Below are 23,030 nucleotides of genomic sequence, written 5' to 3'. Positions count from 1 at the left end.
TTTTTCCGTTTTTAACCATCACCCATGCTGTCAAACGCTGTACCGTGCATTCGAAAACGCCGCTTTAAATGGCAGTAAAAATGGTACAATTTCTAGCGCAGTTTTCTGAATGCGTATGTGAGGGCAGCCTAAGGCTGTATTCATGCGGACATATTCATACGGGTATTTTGGTCCGTGAAAAGCTGCCGGAGTTCACTGCGATTGTGAGTTTTTAATGTGTGAGTCTGATCAACGTAATCGTTTTTTTCACGCGCGTCAATGGCCCATTTTGTCTAATTGTAAACTTCCATTGGGAGTCAATAGGTGCGTGTAGAAAAACGGAGCGCAGGCATGTAGGTGTGTTCCATTTTTATTTTTTTTACGCACCCATTAACATGAATGGGGGATTCTTTGGGTTTTTGCATACTGAAAATCACACCATGTGTAAATCCACCATGTCGGGCATTCTCAACCCGTTTTAGGCCCCCTGTCCACAGGCGTTGCGGTAGATGGGCTGACCGCAGAGAATCACGGCAAATCATAGCATGCTGTGAATTGCTGGGGGAGAGCGGAGAATTGCACTGATTCTCTGCTCGTGGACAGGGGCCTTAATCATCCAAGCGAATGTGTTTATACATAAGTTGTCGAATGCAGTTCTGAAGAGCCGACTTTTGACTACATTTCACCCCTTAAGTTTGTGTACGTTAGGAGGATAGAAAAATGCTTGCTTGACGTGTATGATGTGTGGAAGCATAACGGTGAACATTTTTCTGTAGTTTTTATGTACCGGTACATCTTTTGTTCTCATGCTCCACCCCCACCCCCCCCCCAAAAAACAAAAAAACCCCAAAACTATAAACCCCCCCCCCCCCGCCCCGCCCCTAAACTACAGGACTTTACTTAAAAGTCTCTGCGCTCGTATGCTGCGGGTCACCGTTCACGGGCTTTAGTAACAGCAGGCCGCGCTTGGGAACACGTTTCCTTTTTAGAAGCCGTGTATAAGGGATCTATTCACAGGTGATAAATGAGCGTTCTATACGGAGTTCTATCACTTCTGCCATCTCTGCTGTACCTGGCGCAGATGGCGTTGTGCTGTATAGTCTGTGGTAAGAGGAGCTCTGTGCCCCATGTGCTTTTAATATAGGCAGGGAAATAATGGTGGCAATAACGACTCTGTAAACAAGGCCCTTTAACCAGCCATGTGCATCGCTGTGCGCCGTTCTTGGACGAGAAATATTGTACAGCTGTGTGTCGGAGATCGGTTGCTGCAAGGTAGGGCTGGCCGGCGAATCAAATTCAGTTTATTCACCACTTTATTGCTGCACGACTCAGATTTCGCTGACTTGTGAAATAGATTTTGGCCCCGCCTCTGTGGGCAGGGCTAATTTTGAGCCTGTGGTGGAGGCCGTCTAAGAAGGGGCACTGGGCGGCATAGGATTGCGCCTAGAATGGAGTTGCTCCTGGCAGGTCTTAACTCTAGACCCTCCATGATGGAGCTGACTACAATGGAGTTGCTCTTGGCAGGTCCTCTCACTTGACCCTTCAGGATGGAGCAGTTTACATTGGAGTTGCTCTTGGCAGGTCCTCCCTCTAGATCCTCCATGATGGTCCACCTGTCATCTTGTGTTGAATGGGTAATGGATAGCTCCGTACGTTGTACAGCGGACTGGCTTGGGGTTGCAGGGACGTCTTCCATTGAAGTGAGTGGGAGCTGTGCACACAATACCATGCTGACCTCCTCCACAATGTATAGAGCTATAAGCTTCCTGCTCGGTGTACACCATGACAGTTGGAATCCTGGGCGGCCGACCCCTGCCGATCTACTCATATAATCTATCCTGTAGATAGGTTGGCATTTCTGAAGACCAGGAAAACCCCTTTAAGTTGTTTTTGATTTCCCCCCCCCCCTCACCATCTCTATATATCATGATTAAAAGGGAACATAATTAAGAAAGTCAGTATGCAGGTTGTCTTGATGCCACGTGTTCATTACTTTGTAGTCAAACATTGTCTTTTCTTTTCAATCCAAGGTTGCAATCAAGATAATTGATAAGACCAAGCTGGATGATGAGAACCTGAAGAAAATTTTTCGTGAAGTACAGATCATGAAGATGCTCTGCCACCCCCATATTATTCGACTGTATCAGGTATGTCATCTGGGTGACCAAAGTACAACTTGCCAAAACAATGGGAAGAACAACCAATTCGGATTCTCTTGTTAAAGGGGTTGTCTGAGAGGTTTGTGCAAATGGGTTTCCTGTGGCTAAAAGGTAATTAAGCGCTCGTGCTCAGACTGATCGCTCGGTCATTGGCGGCAGTAGCCTGAGATGTCCAGTAAGACTGGCTGCGGCCACTTGTGGACCTTGCATCACAATGGAGACCCAGAGCCACCGGCACGTAGAGGCGAGGATCGGCCCCGGATTAGATTTTAGCCATTAACATTAAAGGAAGTGTCACAACCCGAAAATAAGGACTGTAGAGATTATCATAAAAAATGGTTTATTGAGAATTACATACATAATAAAAACATTTAAAAACCTGAACATGAAGGAAATGCAGCATCAATACAAGGGGAATCCGACCCTCAGGTCACATGTATATGACGTTCACACAGAGAATGCTACTAATATTAACCTACAACAGGCGCAACCAGATCAATGTCAGGCACATAATAAAGTGTTAGCACGTAACTGAGGGTGTGGAGATCCCCTCACCCCGACGCGCACGTTTCAATGTCTGTGTCAAAATCCACAGCAGACTTCACCCCTTCAATTGACAGGATGAAATCTGCAACACATCTGCACCAAACGGTGAAGATTGCATCAAAATCTGCTGCAGAAAAATAAACTCTGGATTTTGGTACAGATCTGCATTAGTTCCGCTGCGGGTGAACATATTTTGCTAGTTAACTTTTTAGAGATTCTTTACAGCGGCCTCTTGGGTCAGGTGCTGATCCATTGACTTCTATGGGAAATTGTTCTAGGCATGTTCTATGAGCTTTTTAGTGAGGGGAGGAGGTGAGCTGTGACATCACGTATTTTGCATGGTGGATCTTGTGTTTTCTTTATATAGGTGTCCCCAAAAATTCTTTAAAAATGTTTGCCATAAGAACCTGATTCATACAATAGGATTTTTTTTAAATGGCGCATTACCTAGAAATGAATGATGGGAATATTGTTGTGCTCACCGTCTGTCTGCAGTATTTTCTGCAAGATCCCAGAACAGTATTGTAAAAATCCCGCAGGGAATACTGGGGTTATTCGTCTGCCGATCAGGTCATTGTTTGGCTTTTGGATGGCTTAGGGGGTGTTGCTTAATAATCCAGTTGTTATACGGGGCTCGTGCGGCCAGGACGAGGGGGAGCGGGGCTCGTGCGGCCAGGACGAGGGGGAGCGGGGCTCGTGCGGCCAGGACGAGGGGGAGCGGGGCTCGTGCGGCCAGGACGAGGGGGAGCGGGGCTCGTGCGGCCAGGGCGAGGGGGAGCGGGGCTCGTGCGGCCAGGGCGAGGGGGAGCGGGGCTCGTGCGGCCAGGGCGAGGGGGAGCGGGGCTCGTGCGGCCAGGGCGAGGGGGAGCGGGGCTCGTGCGGCCAGGGCGAGGGGGAGCGGGGCTCGTGCGGCCAGGGCGAGGGGGAGCGGGGCTCGTGCGGCCAGACACAGCAAACTGTTCTAACTGTAATATGAGTCAAAATGGAGTCAAAGGAAAAGTGTAGATTAAGGCCGTCTGCCCACGACCGGCTCAGATTCCGGATTCGAGATCATGCACTGGAATCCGACGCTGTGCCCGGCTGGTGACCCCACGTACCTGTCATTTTCTTCTGTACTGCGGATGGTCTGGCTGGCTCGCTGTCAGACATGCACAGAACAGATTTTCCCCAGAATGACACTGGTACCGCAACCTAATTGCAGAAAGGCTGTGGGTTAGATGGCTTCCATTGACTTCAATGGAAGCTGTCCATGTGGACGCCACACAAAAATAGAGCATAATGCGATTTCCCCCCCCCCCCCTCAATGAGCGGAAAATCGCGACTTATTTCCTCTTGTGTGCAGGAAAAGTCGCCTTTCTATAGCATACTATGGATGGTACTTGCTGTCGAATCTGGGGTGGACCCCGCTCCAGGTTCTGCAATGCAAATATGCCCGTGTGCAGGTGGCCTAAGGGTTCTCTCACAAAAGTTTTTTTTTTCCTTCTTTTACTGCGGATTACACGCGTATTTTGCATGTGTAATACACGGTAACAAAGTTTACATTGGTTTTAATGGTGCCTCTCACATACAGCGTGTAAAATGCTTGTGCAAAAAAGAACGCAGCAAGCACTACCTTGGCTGGTATTAGGCACACATAGATGCCAAGATGGTGTGTGTGGATTTGTGGCTACGCAGCAGGATGTAATGCATGGCGTACCGCTACGTGCTCCCTGCGTGGGGGATCCCGTGCGAGAGACTAAAGGAAGGCTCTTATTTTCTTTAGTATTCGTGTGGGCGCTGTGGAAAGGGGAACAATTCATCACAAGAGTCTCCAGTTCTTGCCTATTATTAAATATGCTGCAGTTAGTTTCTTTCAATAACCTCTTGTCAACATAATTTACAAAAAAAAGCTTGCTCAAAAAGTTGCAATTTTTCTCTGTTTTTTAAGATGCCTGAAAACACGTGAGCCTTTATCACTAAATCCTTTGATTTCAGCAAGATTTGTTTCCAGTCTTAGGCTGACTGTCCACGGGCGTTGCGAAGTGCCACGGCAGATCGCCGCCGCAAGAGCAGGAGCCGCACCCGAATCTCCGCGGTCAGCCTAATCTAATAGATAGCATGCTGCAAATTGCCCGCAGCGAGCGAAGAATTGCAATGCTATGGAAAGCTCCAGCCAGCGTGATTCGCCGGCGATTTACCACCGGCGAATTCATGGTCGTGGACAGGGGGCCTTAGGCTTTGCATGCACACTGGTGAAATCCTTGGACAACCGTTCACTCTCCGGAACACCCTTGTGATTAAAGTAATGTGTGGCCGGCCTAAGACTGGGTGCAGACTGTCCTTGAGCGTTCTGTTGGAGGCATTGGTGGAAGATTTCCTAACGTATGCCACTCTATAACCCCATACTGTGGCAGATGTCATCCGTTGGGCACAATGTTAGAAGAAAACAAAAACTACATTGTATCCTTTTTTATGTGCCCTATTGGCCTTTGTGTAGGAAATCACAGTGCATTTAGAAGAAAAAAGCATCTATGTTCTCCTAGCAGCCCGGCGTAGACAGGCAGGCCACACCGTTGGCCTCTTATCGGTGAGTAGAGCCCTGCAGATACATTAGTCATGTAGGCCAGAAGCTATTCCTGGCGTACGCGCCAATCATATGGTACACAATCCGTTTCCACGGAGTCTGACGTCTGAGGACCACGGTGGACTTGACCTGGCATTAGAAGTCAGGGGTTGGATTTTTCCTCTCTCCTTTCTTTCCCCAGAGGCGAGCTGCCATGGCCTCTTCTCTTGTCACTCTAGTGAAGTGGGCACCGAATCTGGGTCATTTCTGGAAAAGTTGGTACTGCTGGCTGTTTGTACTTGCAGAGTCGTTTTCAGTAAAGTTTGTTTGTACTGGATGGCTATTGGCCGAATAATCGCTCGACAGAGGGTATCCTGAGGATTCGTCATCAGCAGGACTTTCCTTGGAAAACCCTTTTAAGCTTAGTAAGCATGAAAGCGTTTCAGGGGTTCTGTTATAAAAGTTTAGTCCCCCGCCCCTTTAAATGTCTTTCTCATCTCATTCCCACACTGGAAATGACAACAGGAAAGTGAGGAAATGGCAGGAAAGGCAAGAGAGGGAGTTTTCTGAAGACCCGATGAGTTGTGTAGTGTCAACAGGTGCAATAGGAAAAAAAGCCGAATTTATTCTACCCGGTCCTGGTTGTTGGAGGGTGAGTTTTATGAGCAACAGAAATAAAAATTACAGGAAAGCTGACACTTGTGCCCGATCTACATTAATGAACCGCAGTGATTTTACCTTGTAGTGGAATCTGTCACGTCCGAATAGTAGCCTGCGGCCCTATTCACATGGAGTGGTTGGGCAGAACTCCCAACTAGCTTGGGTACATGTTTCTTCTGAAATCGGCCCATGTACCCTGATGTGCCGCCCGCTGCTCATTGCCCAGGCTGGAGCCGTGCTGATTCTGGCGGCATGGCTCGGATTGTATAGCTTCTCTAGCTGAAGGGTCATTCGAGGTATATTGGACCGGTCTAACAAGTGATCCGCCCATCTGACCGGTAGAATACTGCATGTGACGTGCAAAAAAAAAAAAGCTGATTTTGGGGCATTGGAAACACTTTGGGGAGGAGTATGGTTAGAGGTCTGTTTTATCCCACATCTGCTTTTTGGATTGGTTCAGGCTGCTGTTTGGAGGTGAAAGATTTCCATTAAGGATTAAAGGGGCTTTACAGTCTGTGTAGGGTTAGCAAATAAGGGAGATGGAACAATACCTCTGCAGCGCCACCTATTGGAGTAGCTCTGTGATTTGTTTAGACCTGGCGATTTCTCATCTGAATGAGCGAACGATGTTGGCGTTTGCTCGTTGGCTCGTACAGCCCGTTTGTACAAGCAGATACATTGTTGGCTCTTTTGTTGAATGGTTCACACTCGCTGTATAGGTGAACGAGGACATCTGAGCCATCCGGTTTTAGACTGAACGAGCCAACGACTGTTTTTAGGCCAGCATAAAATGAACGAAAAGCGTTGTCGTCCGATCGTTGGCTGCGTTTACACTCAAGAATGATCGTTTTCGCTTGTTTGATTTTTTTTTTTTTCTTTTTTTCTTTTTTTTTTGATCGCTAGTAAAAGGGCTTTACATTGAACAACTATTGATCCGATAGGCACGAAGAAAAGTCCTTGGGGACTTATGAAGACCTGTCATTTACTTTACCATAGCGTGAGGACTGTTCAGTAGTTGTTTGCAGAAATATCATCCCTAGACATCTAGAAGAAAACTGGATCACATGTCCAAATACGAACCACCGCGACTTCACTGTTGGATCAGCCAGGGACTATTTGTAGGTGAACTGAAAGAAAACTATTAGTACTAGTGAGTGACTGATTGCTGGTCACCATGTCGCTAGCCGTGTTAAGACAGAACGACTATTGTTTGCACATGTGCATGAGAGATTATTCGGCCAGCAGTCCCATGTAAAGAGGATTCTTGGAATAGTAACAAATTACATTTCTACATCAATTCCTCAGCAGTTTCAAGACCTCTGCTGTCGCTCAAAAGGAACGGTCATTGTTCACTTCTTGATAAGTGTCCTTGTCATGTGACACACGGGTGCACATGTGGTAGTAGTCCTGTACCTGCGTGTCATCACATCACCAGGACACGTTTTCATCGAATAGAAGTAAATCATGAGGATTCTGAACGCCAGCAAGCAGAGAGCTTGAAAATCATGTGGAATTAATGCAGAATATATATTAGAAACTAATGCTGTGATGAGTAAGGCAATGTCCACGGGCGTGTTTGATTTGCGGTATCCGTATGGGGCAACCACAAATTAAGCCGCCCTGAGGGAAGCATAGGAGCCTGCAAATTAACCCATTTTAATCCAATTTGTATCCTGGTTTGCCTAGGGGGCTTACTCTTTTTCTGCTGTTATACAATGGCGCTATCTGCTGGCTAAAGCTAGTACTGCATGAGGTGACACGATGGATAGGCTCCGACAGCAGAGAGGCTGGCAATATACAGTAAGAGAACCCTGACGGATGTCTTCCAACATTGGAGCTGTGCAGCCTTAAATCATAATGTCTTGAGAGGTCAGACAGTGGATTGGAAAGGTACAAAGCATAAATGCACAGCAGCACTCAAAGTGGCACACGTCGTACGACAGTCCAAGCCACAAGGATGTCACGCCTCTGCAGGGTGGATCCAGAACTAATCCACTCACCAAATAGGCTTGAGAAAGGTCCGATATGGATTGAAACGTTGCCGCTGCTATACTGCTGTGAATTCCATTTGTGAATGCTGTTGAAACCATAATGGATTAAAGTTCCTTTTTATGCAAAATTTGCAGTTGATGCTGCCTCTTACTATATGGACTATTTGGTGAGTGGACTGGAAAGGGTTAAAGCATGCAGATTTCTTTTCTGGACATTTTGGTCCAGAAAACAATTCGCAGCATGCTCCATTTTTGTTCGGTTCCCGCACAGACTGCTTTCATTGAAGTCAATGGAAGTTGTCCGATCTGCTCTACACCCGTAGCTGACATATTTGCGGATGTGCCGCAGATCCGCAGGAAAGCAGGAGATTTAAAAAACAAAGCTTTACTGCGCATGTCCCGCGGTGAGCCGTGAGGACCATACACAGTACAGCGAACCTGGAAGTGGGAAGGTCCGTGTGAGCGCCGCTGTCGGGCAAATACAGATAATCCTGGGTCACTGGCTTGAAAAAGACTTAGATTAAGTCGAAACGTCACCATTTTATGGAGCAATAAAACCCTTTTTTTATAATCTCTACACCGTTGATGCTGCCGCCTCCTTGGATACCATTGCATTTATTTGGGGTTTGGTTCATGACCCCACAGGTGGCTTGGCATATACAGACTGGAACCTCTGCACTGAAGTGCATGTGTTAGGTGTGCTGCGGGACTTTCCTATTTCTAGGGTCACTGGCTGCAGGCGGAGCTGGATTCTGTGCGGGGTAACGTTTCACTCTTAGGAGTCCAGCGGGCGGTCTTATCAGTGATTGCTTCTATAGGGAAGGCTGCCAATCACTGATAAGACCGCCCACTGGGGTATAAGGGAATAAATAATAAGTTATACCGAAGGTTTTTCTATAAATCTGCTCCGCTGTAGAACACGCTGCCTGGATGTTAGACCTTGTTCATCTTCACAGGTTGCCCTTAAAGGGGTTGTCTCGCGGCAGCAAGTGGGTTTATACACTTCTGTATGGCCATATTAATGCACTTTGTAATATACATCGTGCATTAAATATGAGCCATACAGAAGTTATTCACTTACCTGCTCCGTTGCTAGCGTCCCCGTCGCCATGGTTCCGTCTAATTTCGGTGTCTTCTGGCTTTTTTAGATGCGCTTGCGCAGTCTGGTCTTCTGCTCTGAGGACGAGCCGCTTCAGCGTGCTCGCACGATACAGCTTTTCTGCGCATGCGCAGACGAGCTGTAACTTCTCGGGAGCGCGCTGGAGCGGCCATTCTGCTACCATCCTCTCATAGAGAAAGGTGCAGAAACTTGAGCAGCCGCCCAGCCGAGAAGCCGCCCAGCTGCGAAGCCGCCCATGTAAGTGAGGGGTCGGGGGTGCTGTGTGCGCTGGGGGGACTGTATAGGCCCCGGACTAACTGGCATGGGCCCCTGCTTTACTCCGGGTGTCCTACCGCTGGGGCCCGGTGTCCTACCGCTGGGGCCCGGTGTCCTACCGCTGGGGCCCGGTGTCCTACCGCTGGGGCCCGGTGTCCTACCGCTGGGTGACTGTGGCCCAAGAGCGTGTGCCGTAGTTGGCCGCGTTCAATCCCGAGGCCCGGTCGGTGGCTGTGGGGTCCGGTCGGCGGCTGCGGGGCGTCTCGGGAGCGTGCACGTCGTGCTACAGCAAGCGCGGTGCACCATGGGAGAAAACCGCGGTGCACCTTGGGAAAGGACCAGCGGCCATCTTTGGAAGAAGTTTTATAAGTTGATGAAACGCTAGAATGGTGAGTAGAAACCTTCTTTAAAAGCAATTTACACGTGTACATTGTAATGTTTGATTTAGAAGGGGGACTGGGCAGAAAAAAAAAGTCACTTTTGCCTCGGGACAACCCCTTTAACCTTGTAAGAGGCAACACATTGCAGAAAGACCTGCCCAAGCTCATGTGCAGATCCTAAAATACTGCGTGCTTTTCAGTGCACCTTGGGGCAGAGGGTTGTCTGATTTGGAGACCACTTCACTTTTAATAGCATGTTGGTGATAAATTTAGGAAACCTCAATAGAAAACTGTTGAGAAATAGGAAATTAGGCTCTATAAGCAAAGTGGGACACCAAACGTTTTGGTTTTGCCTATCCCGAGTCGATGAGGTCTCCTCTTACAGGTAGTACCAGCAGAGTGGTGGGATTGGAGCCTACTGAAGGGTCCGCTGGTAAAATTAGCTTTTACATTCTGAGGATTATGTAAAAAGGCAATAATGTCATTTTATGCTGCCACTAAGTGAAGGCAGAGCTCTGAAAGCAAAATGCAAAAAGGCCCTCAATACAGAGCAAGTTTGATTTCTAGGCCTCATGTCCACGGGGAAAATCAGGCCCGCTACGGATTCTCCATGGAGAATCTGCAGCGGGTCCCTCCTGCCCCGCAGACATGAGGCATTAAAATAAGAATAAACTTACCTCTCGCACGCTCCGGATCTTCCCTTCGCCGCGGCTTCATCTTCTCTCCGTCGCGGCCGGATCTTCTTTCTTCGGCCCGGCGGATGCGCAGGGCACGTTGGTTGCGTGCCCCGCGCATGCGCCGGCCCGAAGAAAAAAGATCCGGCCGCGACAGAGAGAAGATGAAGCCGCAACGAAGGGAAGATCCGGAGCAGGTGAGTAAATTCCGATTTTGGTCTCCGCGGATCCGGACGGCTTCCCTAGGCTTCAATAGAAGCCTGCGGGAGCCGTCCCCGTGGGAGACCCGCACGAAAATGGAGCATGGTCCAGATTTTTTCATGCTCCATTTAAAAAAAAAAAATCACTTTTATTGACCATCCGCGGGTATTTATCTACCCGCGGGTGGTCAATGCATCCCTATGGGATGCGGATCCGCGGGCGGGAGAAGAGTTAAAATGCGCTGCGGATTTTAATTCTTCTTTTGCCTGTGGACATGAGGCCTTAAAGGGCCGTCCCGGCACAGACTAACATTTTCACATCTATTGTACATCATCACAATAAGTCATTATGTCATAGGCTCACTGTACCTGGTCAGGCTACTTTCTTAATCTTCTACGGTATCTGTCATGTGACCCTCCACCTGAGAGAGATCTCCACTTCCTCTAACGTCCTGTCCACATTTGCTACTTCCCCTGTCTATAACCTCCAATATCCTGTGAGCAGTGCATGATGGGAGGACAGGAGGGGAAGTACTGTGCTGTATTGCTCATGTGCAGTTCAGAGTGCTGGTAGCTGCTGTCTGGCGGCTTCAGCAGCTTTCTCTGGCAGTCTCAGTGAGAGGGAGGCGCTAGTAAGTTGTAGGACCTGTGAGCGGCGTTATAGGACCTGTGAGTTGTGGGTGGAGCTACAGTGCTGGCCAGTAAGCTAGCTCTATGCATGCTGGGAGTCGTAGGTAACAGTCTGTTGTGTTTACTGTGGAAGTGATGCTTGTAAGCACAGCAGCAGATTGGCGGTTGCCCGGGACAAAGAGGAGGGCCCAGAGCTGCAGATACAGGTTGTTGCTACTGAGTTTTCAGCATTTGAAGAATTTCTGTTTTGCCCCTGGACAACGCCTTTAAGGGCTCGTTTACATCTGTGCTCAGGGGTTCTCTTTTCCTGTTCTCTTCTGGCCTAACAGATCCGTCTTACGATGGGACCAAACGGCACTGAATGTTCGTTTTCTATAATGCGGTTCATTTGGTTTCCGGACGGGCTTCCAGGATCATACGGTGTAGCATGCTGCTCTGTTTGTCCTGTTTTTAAGCATAATTCAGAAACTGAGGTTCCGAACGTGACTGGTGTGAACAAGTCCTAAGAGCGCTCCCTTCATGGACAGACTGCTTTTACCAGTACTGTCATCTGATTTATGTAAATATGCTGTCTACGTTTTATCCTTCGTAACTGGAAATTGATAGAATAGGGCTGTGTCTTCCAACCCGGGGTTCCCTAAAACATAGAAGTAGTCAGACCTGCCACTTGTGGGGTGGAGAGGGGAACCCAGTTTCAAACTGTTCAAAATTGCTTTGGAAAATGGTCAACACATGGCAGGAAGAACATTATATTAGGCAATAGTTAAGCTCAAGAGGGCACTCCTTGTAGAGATAACTAGCAATGCTCCCTGGGAAAAAATATGCAAATCGGCTCTCCTCTTAAAGGAAGAAACCTATTAAAGGTGGCAGCCCTTTAAGTCGGTGCCCAACCCAGTATAATCCTGAAGCACAGCGTTCTTCCTTCTGAGCAGAGCTAATTTGCGGGTTAGAACAATGGATTACTTAACCTGCACCAACTTCCTTTTGAGATGGGTACGGGAGTGTGGTGGAAAGTTTACTAAGTGGGACCCCATGGCAATAAAGTTGGGAATCCCTTATGTAGACCCATATCTTGAACTTTGAATATTCCAGTGTTGGAGGTTTTGGACTTGCGCCATTTAGGGCTCTTGTCCACGGACGATCTTGCATTGTGCTACTCACAGTGATCCGGCCGCGAGTAACGCAGCACACGCTTTGCATTGTGTTACTATGGAAAGCGCAGTCTCCTATCCTAGCGATTCTCCGCTCGCGGGACTCAAATCGCGGCATGCTGCGGTTTGCCACGATTCTCCGCGGTGAGCCTATCTGTCAGGTCAGTTCTCTTTCCTGCTGTCCGGCGGCGGAATATCGCTAGCGGCATAAACGCTTGCCCTTTAATCACTATTTTGCTGAATTTGCTGTGATTTGTACCGCATCCGCATGTGAATATGGCGTAATTAGTGGTTTTTTTTTTTTTTTTTTTTGTCCACTGATTCCTGTACATTTTTTGTCCCCTTTGTGATCACTTCACGTCTGTTTTGTCTACTACAGGTGATGGAAACGGAGCGGATGATCTACCTGGTGACGGAGTATGCCAGCGGAGGGGAGATATTTGGTGAGTGACGCAATGAGCCGTAGAAGCTGTATTGGCGTTTCTTGCTGCCAGTTGTACCCTCCACACCTACTAACCAGTCAGCGTGTAAAGGCTTCACCTGCCTTCGGTCCGGGATGTACGATGCATGTCTACAACCAGTGCGTTAAAGGAATCCTCCCGGACTGCAGCCTGAGATCTGTAGTGCGGCACCCATATAGAGGCCTGCAACGTGTCTGCAGGCACGTAGAACTATCTCCCGCGGTAAAAGAAGGGTTAATGAAGCTGCGTGACTGGTAATGAGATACGGGTCCGTGGTGCATGCAGCAGCCTGACTCTGTAAACAGGATGTATCACGCGTGTGGGAGTCATAACATCATTTAACCCATATCTTTCCATCGGGGGCTGCAGCGAATTAAACAGGGGGGCTGCAGTGAGGTTTGTGGTCGCACGTGCTTCCAGCCCCACTTCCATTGTAGTCTTATATCTTTATTACACCTAATCGCCGTAACCAATTTCAGCTATGGAATTAAGCTATCACTTGCTGCTGCCGGGGATTAAAGCAAAAAATCAAGGGGATTAAAAAGGAAACGTTGAACCACTAGTAGAATGTCCTAATTTCTGGAGGTGTTAGGGGATCCCGCTGCCCCCCTTTACTTGGCTGAACATCCTGTTCTAAGCCCTTCTTGTTCGCACCGCTCCCGTGCGCCCTCCTCCCGGTTGGCTAAATATTCCTGCAGCAGAGAAACACTTGGGTTTTTCTTGCATTCCTCCCGCAGCCTCCCCTATAAATAGGTCTCCTCTCTTCAATCAGAAGGCCGACATTCCAAACCAAAGCCATTCTTGCTTCGGCTGCGCAGTTTGAGGAAGGAGATCATCAGATGTATGATGCAAGTTAGCCGCTCAGGAATCTGTTATTGATAGGCGAGATATATATATATATATATATATATATATATATAGAAATATTATTTTTTTTTTTGTACTGCTAGTATGTCAGACTTCTCTAATCTTCTAAACTTTCTGCAACTGCCTTTGGTTTTCCCAGGTGCTTAGAACTACGATGCTAGCGTTATCCAGATGCAAGTATTAGGCTGGGTTCACACAGGGCGGAATTTGGCCGCGGCAAATCCGCCCGCGGCCACTAATCTCGGGATTAGCCAGCCATGTGGACGAGATTTCTCAGAGCTGGACCGCTCTGTTCTTCATACAGAGCTTGTTATCAGGGACGGGATACAGCTCAAACAATAGTATCAGCTGTATCCCGCTGTGAATCCCTGATAAGACTGATCATTGTATGTCAGCACGCTGAAAGATAACGCTGAGCGACGGCCTAACGAAAACTGCACGATGTAAGTGCAGTTACACGCAACGATTATCACTCAAAAGACGGCTTTTGAGCAATAATCGTTGTCTAAATGGGCCTTAACTTCACATGGGTGAGCGTGATATTGGGGCATGAATCACGGCCTGATATCGCGCTCGCCAACTTGTGATTTCCCTGTGTATGCGAGGCATTTTTATATCAAAACCGCCTCACATCACTTCAGGGAGGCAGCGTTCCTCTAGTGCAGCTGTCAGCCGCGGCAGAGGATTGCGGAGTGTCTCCCATTGTTTTCAATGGGGAGTCCTCGCGTACACGTGGTACGATGCTGCCGCCGCCCCCATTTAAAACAATGGATGATGCGATGCAAGGGCACACCTAAAATTCGAACGTGCCACGATTTGTTTCCTGCATCGCAATGTCATGTGGGAAAAAAATCTCATGTGTGCGACCCTGTTCAAAAGAATGGGGTTTATGTTTGTCTGTCCCGCACGAGAATCTCACCCGTATGACGCCGGCCTGACCGTCTGCTGTGATAATGTGGATCTGCCGCCTAATCCAGAGCAGGAAAACGCGTCGAGCTGCTTGGATTCACACCCAAATTAGCCCTTTTTCAGTGAGGCTAAATCTCCCTTTGCAGGTTGCAGATATGTGCGCAGAAAAATTCTGCAGCGCATAGACCGTGCCGTGGATTACCCATAAAACGGAAAGCTGATTTGCGCCGAATCTGCTATGTGATCCGGCCCAGGCGGCCTCCTCCCAGATATTAGCTGCAGGCCAATAGGAAAATACACAAAGCCCTGCCAAAGCTTTTCTTTTTTACCTGCCACGCTTTCCTCACTTTCTGCAGTTTTTGGGTCCGTGATGTGTGTTTTCCATAATCACATCCTGCTCTCGAGGTTTTTCTTTTTTTTTCTCTCCCCACTTCACATTTTATGAGTGAAAACATTGCAAATGGGAATGAAATAATTGAGAATCGCTGGTTTCATAATTCTGTGTTTTCACTCACTCCCGCATTGTGCCACAGCCTTTAGTGCAGGGGGACCATATAGCATTCCAGACAAGGCTGGGGACCCCTTTTCATCAGATTTTGTAGCATTTAACCCCTTCTGGACTGCATGACTTCTCCATATGAAGGCTGTATGGAGCATGCTCAGGAGCCATCGGCTGACGACTGATGCGATTGGTGCTAGCTCTCATTCACAGCCAGTTAGGGCTCATGTCCACCACTGTTTTCACCACGTATCATGCGTTGCACGTGGTATACGTTGAATGGAGACAGTGAATGTCAATGGACTTTCATTGGTCCGTGTGTGTAGATACACACGAGAAATAGATGGCAGTATTCTCCATTTCTCGGCGTACCATGCAGCGTGAGCCCTATACATTTGTATAGACAATGTATGCAATCACCGTCAATACGCAATACATTGTATATCGACGGTGTTTTCATACGCAACCCCTGCTATGTAACAGCGGAAAATTAAAAAGTCTGTCCGTGTGTCAGAGCCCGGCGATTGTATCAGTGACCCCTTGGCTGTTCGGTTTGGTTGACATATTTGGGAGCCCCAGACATCCGGTCCATCCAGTTCTGCCACCTGAAACAATGCAAGCTATTGAGTGCAGCGATGCTATACTGACCTCTGTAATGACAGCGCTCCGAGGGCTTCAGGCTTCTGCTTTCACATTTCCAGCCCATAATTGGTGAAATCCACTCGCTTTTACTGAAATTTTTTCACACCTTTTGCCACAAACTAATGGATAAGCTAGACGAGTAGTAGAATGATTGCCCATAGGACCTAGAAGTCTATGGAAATACAGTTGGAAAAAAAATTACAGGATAGATCAGATCTTGTTTTTTCACACCTCAGGGGTGTCAGGAATATTCGCTAACGTACATCGCACGTCCTACGGCAAGAGCTGTGAACTGAAATCGCGTGCAAAAAGGGGTGTGGCTTGTTGAGGATGGGGGAGGGGGTTATTTCTGCGCTGGACTAACACATTTATGTAATATATACACCAGAAATTGGTGTAAATTATATGGGAGATCTACGTGTAGATGCACAGATGCATGCATGATCCTCTTACACTGTAGCAGCTAACACACTCCTGAACACTCGCACACATTAAAATCTCAATGAAGCTGCTGAGCCCTTTTATTTACTGACTATGTAAGTTTAACGTTCTTAGTGCGTATTGTGATCAATATATGTGGCCCCATCTACCACAGTCAGGTGACAATTGCTATCAGATGGAGATCGAACTCTAACAGACACCAGTTTTTAGACCTAATACTGCATTCAAACTTCATGTTCTTTGCTGCATATTTTGAACCGTTGAAAAAAAAAAAAAACACTTTTCAAAATTGCATGTGGTTTTTAAAACCTACCTGTATTGGTAAATACTACATGGGTCTTATAACAAGGTTATATACTGCATGGGTCTTATAACAAGGTTATATACTGCATGGGTCTTATAACAAGGTTATATACTACATGGGTCTTATAACAAGGTTATATACTGCATGGGTCTTATAACAAGGTTATATACTGCATGGGTCTTATAACAAGGTTATATACTACATGGGTCTTATAACAAGGTTATTTACTGCATGGGTCTTATAACAAGGTTATTTACTGCATGGGTCTTATAACAAGGTTATATACTACATGGGTCTTATAACAAGGTTATATACTGCATGGGTCTTATAACAAGGTTATATACTGCATGGGTCTTATAACAAGGTTATATACTACATGGGTCTTATAACAAGGTTATATACTGCATGGGTCTTATAACAAGGTTATATACTGCATGGGTCTTATAACAAGGTTATATACTGCATGGGTCTTATAACAAGGTTATATACTGCATGGGTCTTATAACAAGGTTATTTACTGCATGGGTCTTATAACAAGGTTATTTACTGCATGGGTCTTATAACAAGGTTATTTACTGCATGGGTCTTATAACAAGGTTATTTACTGCATGGGTCTTATAACAAGGTTATTTACTGCATGGGTCTTATAACAAGGTTATATACTGCATGGGTCTTATAACAAGGTTATATACTGCATGGGTCTTATAACAAGGTTATTTACTGCATGGGTCTTATAACAAGGTTTTTTTTGCAGTGGTTCAAAAAGTGGTGAACGCCTAGTGTGAATGATGCCTTCGCCACCATTGTAGTCAGGAAGGGCTGGGCCCAAACTATTCTTATTAATAGGCCTAGGAACGATGGGTAAGCGGAGTGCACAACCGATATGAAGGCAGCCGCTCCTCCACGGATGGAAATGGACCAGCGCACCAATGTAGTTGGCACTTCCTACAGATAAATGTGCCACTGCCTGTGAGCCTGGGCTGCAGCGGGGTAGGAGCAAATGGCACTTGCATTTTTATGTGGTTGATATATCTAAAGCCGGCTTCACACGGCCCAGATAATCTCGCAAGATTTCTGCAGAGCGAGACACACAAATATAAACCCCATTGTTTTGAATGAGGTCATGCACTTAAGGGATGGTTTCCTGCATGGCACTGCAACGCGCCGCAGGAAACCAATCGCAGCATGTTGTGTCTGGCCTAGCAACCGCAGCGCCGGCCTAGTTCAAAACAGTGGGAGATACTCTGCGATTCTCTGCCACGCGGCTGTGACACCCATGCCGGAGGATCCCTGCATCGCCAAAGTGATGCCAGGCTGTTTTGCTATTAAAACGCCTTGCATCCTTCGAGGATTTCACATGGATTGCGAGCGCAATATGGGGGGGCGGAATTCACGGCCCTATAACGCCCGAGTGAAGTTAGCCCAAGGCGCCAAGAAAGTTGTCAATTAGCTATGTTCTCAGCTGAAAGTGATAGTCGCTTGGACGTGGCAGATCAGACCATGTGTTTTGATCAAAATATATGCTGCTAACACTGATTGTGACAGTTAACCCTTTAGATGCTGCTGTCCATTTCTACAACCTGATTTAAATGGCCCGACAAAGGAAGGGGAGCTCCCTCTGTCATCCAAATAGCCCACCCGTGATGAGATTGTGGCTGCCTTTTGGATATCATGGTGCCTGGGGACGTGTGAGAGACCCCAGTTCTGCAATGGAATCTTGCCTCTAAAGGCTGATTTAGACAACTACTTTCATCGAAAAATCGCTCAAAGCCATCTTTTGAGCGATAATCGTTGTATCTAACTGCACTGACATCCTGCAGTTTTAATTAAGGAATCGCTGATCGTTCTCTTTCACCGTTCTGAAATTGAACGATGAGCCTTATCAGGAATTCACAGCGGGATACAGCTGATACTATTGTTTCAGCTGTATCCCGCTTTCTGAAGACAGGTGGTGTATGATGAACACAGCAGTCCAGCTCTGTTCTGCATCCCCCCCCGCTCGGAGCGCTCAGCTGTATAACAGCCGGGCGCTCTGATCACAGAACACCTGAATGCAGAAGGCAAGCGGGGCCACCCTGCTTGTCTTCTGCATCCCCCACTCTGAGCACAAAGTGATCGCTCAAAAGGCGTCTATTGAGCGATAATCGTTGTCTAAACCAGGCTTTAGGGGCCTGCCTGTGGCAGGACTACATAGAATAGCTTGAAAAGTACAATATATTGCAGTGTGTTGTACATGCATTCAATCGCCAGTTTATGATCCCTATGGGGAGAAATTTTTTTTTTTTATTGGGTTTTGTTTTTTAAAAACATAATAGTATTTCCAAGTCATTACATAGAAAGGCTGTGATATTTTAAAATATCACACATATCTCGCAAGTTGAACGCCACTAGAAAAAAAAACATTTACCCCGTGCTAGAATAGCACTTTGTTTTTGGTCACTCTGTCTCCCAAAAAATAGAATAAAAAGCAATCAAAAAGTATTATACACGCCAACGCGATACCAATGAAAACTACAGGTTGCCCAGCAAGCTATGAGCCCCCGCAGCGTAACCAACGGAGAACAAAAGTTATGGGGGTCAAGAGACTTAAAAAAAATAATTATATATATATGAATGTAGTACTGCTATAATTGTACTGACCCACAGCATAAAGAGAACAACATGAGCGCAGTAATAAACAAACTCCCCCATTTGATGAAATTGCATTTTTTCCCCCCATTTTACCCCATTTGGAAGTTTTTTTTACGTTTTTCACTGCAGATTATATGGTACATTAGATGTTCCCGCTCCTCCTGCTAAGAGCGAGCCCTCGTGTGGCTGTTGTCAGACAAATAAAGCTAGGTTTCTTTTAAAGTGAAGATGGAAAAAGGAAAACAAAAAGGTTTTCAGTGGAGAGGGGTCAGTCAGAAAGAAAAACGGTCGTCCTGCTTTTGGATGCATTTTGCTCTTCGCTAGCGCAACAAGAATGGAGGATGTTACTAATATATTGGGATAACTCTTTAGTACGCAAAAAAACCAAACCTTTTAAAGAGGGCCAGCTATGGGATAGTCAGCGGGCAGCCGGGGTAGTTAAGCAGCCACGGCCTTGTTGACTCCAAGGCGGTATTCCTTTTGTTTATACCCTCCCCCCAATTCCCCCATATGGGGTCTTCTCAGATTCTGCTCCCGGAGCTGTGAATGTGCTAAATAGGATGTGTTCACTGCTAATTCTAATGGTTCATGTCAGACTTGATGGACAGTGGTGGTGGGGACCATTTACTGGACACATTACAGTGCTGGGAGCTGAAGAAGCGCCTTTGTGGAGGAGCGAGGGAAAGAAAGACCCTGTTCGAGTCAGTGCATCGGTGGCAGCAAAGCTATACAGCCGGCCCCGCTGGTATGAGGACATGACGGGTCGGCTTCAAAGGGGTTTTCCCATTGCTTAAATTTGCTTCACATCCCCCCTGCATTTCCTGGTTGCTGCTGACCAGGACATGTGACTGCTGCAGCCAATAGAAGGTCACTGCTCTGACCACTGATTGGCTGCAGTAGTCACATGACTTGGTCAACCGCTACCGGGAAGGACAGAGTGGCCATGGAGTACTTTTAAGCAATAGGGAAAAAAAACCCTTTAAGCAAGTAGCTAACCCTTAGAGACTGCTGTCACTCGGGTGGAGGATTTTGCTAGTCCATGCTCTACATCTGGTGGTAATATGAGGAATAAGGCATGATGGGACATGTAGTGCGTTATAACAAGGGGTCAGTTCCATGGGGAATACATTTGCTTACCATTTGAATTATTTTAGCAGTTCAGTATCGAACCTCCTGCATCCGTATGGCATCGCATGAAATCCCATGTGAATCCTAGACGGGTAGTCCTAGACTCCAGGGTCATCGGGTCCGACCCCCTGCTCAGGATCACTAAATCATCCCAGACTGTGTATGAATATGTGTATGCCATGTCGTGTGATTGTGTGATACTGTAATGCTATTTCTTTATTTCATTTTTCTGTAAAATCAGAGAAAATCCCACGTGCAATATCCAATCTCCTGCCGATGATTTCCTCCATCGTGTATTACATGACTCTGCTATCACCTGCTAACGACATGCAGATGTGTTGGTGCAATCTCTATTTAGTTCAAACTTTTTATACCGTCATTTTTTACTTTAGCACATGAGTTTCTTAACAGCGCATCACACCCTTTTGGCCTCTAGATGGCAGTGTTGCAGTCGCTGTGTGGAGATAGCTTTATATGTATTGCGTTTTAAGTTTGTTTGTAGTCTTTTGCTCATATCTATAATTATTACATGTGTGTCGGATGAGAAATCTGAGCGGATTAGTAAGTGATATGAGTGAGATCACCTGTTACAAGTTTTGCGCCCGATCTGTAAAGTAGTTTTCCATTTGGGGTTAATACAGCTTGATCGCTCGATTGTGATAGGTTATATGCAACTTTGTCACGCATCCATTCTTGAGAAATCTTTTTAAGAGTTTTGCTTGGTGCTAGTGATGGACTCTCTGATGATATTGGGATGGGAACTTCTGCCTCCTGCAGTGTATCTATATATAAATTAAAAAAAATTCATTTTTGTCAGATTTTTTAACTTGACAAAAACATGGCATTTTAATAGAGGTGTGCAGACGTTCTATATCCACTGCTTGTAGTATGACCGCTCATCAGGAGATCCTTAACATAAACAGCACATGTTGGCTCAGAACGTGTTCAGAGCCCCGAGGAGTCTGGGTGAAGCTTGTAAGACGTAGGAAAGGACTTGAGCCAATCTTGTTCTCTGTAATGGGCGATTTATTAAATCTACCGCTTTCTTACGATGCTGAAATGCTTCCATAGTTACTGTTTCTTGCACTCCATCTGACAGCCCTCTCTTGTATCGCAGATCATCTCGTGGCTCACGGGCGGATGGCAGAGAAGGAAGCACGCAAGAAGTTTAAGCAGATCATTGCCGCTGTCCACTTCTGCCATTGCAGGAATATTGTGCACCGAGATCTGAAGGCTGAGAACTTATTGCTCGATGCAAACCTCAATATAAAGATTGCAGGTAAGTAGTCAAAAGTAGAACTACAATGTAGTCCGCTTCTACCCCATCGCAGTCCTAAACATAAGGGGACGTCAGGGAGGGGATATAATGATGGCACCGCCTCGTATCATTGTCTGATGGTATTTGGATTTGACATGGGATGAGTAATCTAATCCATTGTCCCCTACTCCACACCTCTCCTAGCTGGAAAGGGTTCACCTGTGTATGTTTGCTTGCAGTAAAAAAAAATTGTGGATTTTCAGCACTGCGCTAAACGCTGTACAACGCTCCCATTCGTTTCAATGGGACTGTTCACACACGCGTTAAAACGTAACGTTTTCAATGCTGCGCTTCGACATTGATGCATGTTTTATCTTTGACTTCCCTGGAATGAATGGGCAGTGGTTTCAGCGCCGCTGAAAACACAGCACAACTTGGCACCACGTTTTTGACCAATGCGAAACGCAACCCTAGCTACACTGCCTTAAAAAAAAATAAAATACTCGGCAAGCGCCATCCGGGGACCTCCCACTGTTCTCCAGCGCCCCGTAGGCTTCCATGCACTTGTCATTGCCGACGGAGCATTGCTTGATGCTAATGGGGATTGAAGACCCCACCTCCAGCAAGAGATTGCTCTGATTGGTTCATCGAGGACTGGCTCAGCTAATCACAGCTATTCAATGTGATTGGCAGCACAACTAAGCCAATCAGAGCAATCTCTTGCTAGAGGCGGGGTCTTCAAACCCCTGTTAGTATCAAGCGACGCTCTGTCGGCGATGACAAGTGCCCGGAAGCCTGCGGGGACACCAGAGAACAGTGGAAGGGACCCGGACTGTGCCTGCTAGGTGAGTTTAATGTCTGCCTCATACAGTTCTGGCATGCAGATCCCTTGGCCGCATTTTTAGCTGTGCTGAAAATGCTGACAAAACGCATGTCAGCGCTGCTGAAACCACAGCAAACGCAGTATTACTTAGATATCCAAACTGCCCCTGTGTGAATGAACCTTAAATGAGTCCTCAGTTTGACCCCTCCTACGGTCCCCGGGTCCGTGATAGCTGCTATCCAATGGATCATCGGATTCATGAGGGGAGATTAAAATACTCACCCCCGTCCTCTGCAATGTCCCGGTCTTTCAGGACCTGACGTTCCCTTCTGCGCATGCGCACCTGACGTCATACATCGGGTGCGTGCACAGAGGGGCTCGTGCCCCGGGAAATTTAAAATCCCTCTGCTCCTGTCTACCATGTGTAGATGGGAGCAGAGAGATGTCCCTGGGCACCGCTGGTGACATAATCGCTGTTATCCAATGGATAACAGTCATCATTTAAGGAAAAAAAAAAAAGTTAAAAATAGTTTTAAGGCTTATGTTTCATCTCCCCTCACGTATCATATCTGTGAAGGAGAATGAAATTACATACTTATAAGGCCCTGAGATTTATCCACGGACCCACACCACGCTCCAAAATGGTGGTCGCATGTGCAAAAGCCGCGGATTGCCCGAATAATTTTAAAATCTCTCTGCTCCTGGCTTTAAAACGTAGCCGAGAGCCTGGAAATTGCACGGGAGTCCGCGGTGAGCGGTCCCTGGTCATGTGATCACCGC

General features: G+C 46.9%; 1 protein-coding gene across 1 annotated transcript in view; it reads left to right on the top strand.

Moving 5' to 3' along the window:
• Positions 1–23,030, top strand: part of SIK3 (SIK family kinase 3) — a 125,648-nt gene that overhangs the window by 47,377 nt on the left and 55,241 nt on the right. The window contains exons 2-4 of the mRNA XM_066606998.1: positions 2,010–2,126; positions 12,667–12,730; positions 21,287–21,448. Of these exons, the coding sequence (XP_066463095.1) occupies positions 2,010–2,126; positions 12,667–12,730; positions 21,287–21,448 (343 nt within the window). The remainder of the gene's footprint in view (positions 1–2,009; positions 2,127–12,666; positions 12,731–21,286; positions 21,449–23,030) is intronic.

Source organism: Eleutherodactylus coqui, chromosome 6, assembly GCF_035609145.1.
Source record: "Eleutherodactylus coqui strain aEleCoq1 chromosome 6, aEleCoq1.hap1, whole genome shotgun sequence".
Classification (NCBI taxonomy): Eukaryota; Metazoa; Chordata; class Amphibia; order Anura; family Eleutherodactylidae; genus Eleutherodactylus; species Eleutherodactylus coqui.
Note: the sequence above shows the minus strand (reverse complement) of the source record. Positions and strands in the feature narration are given on the sequence as shown.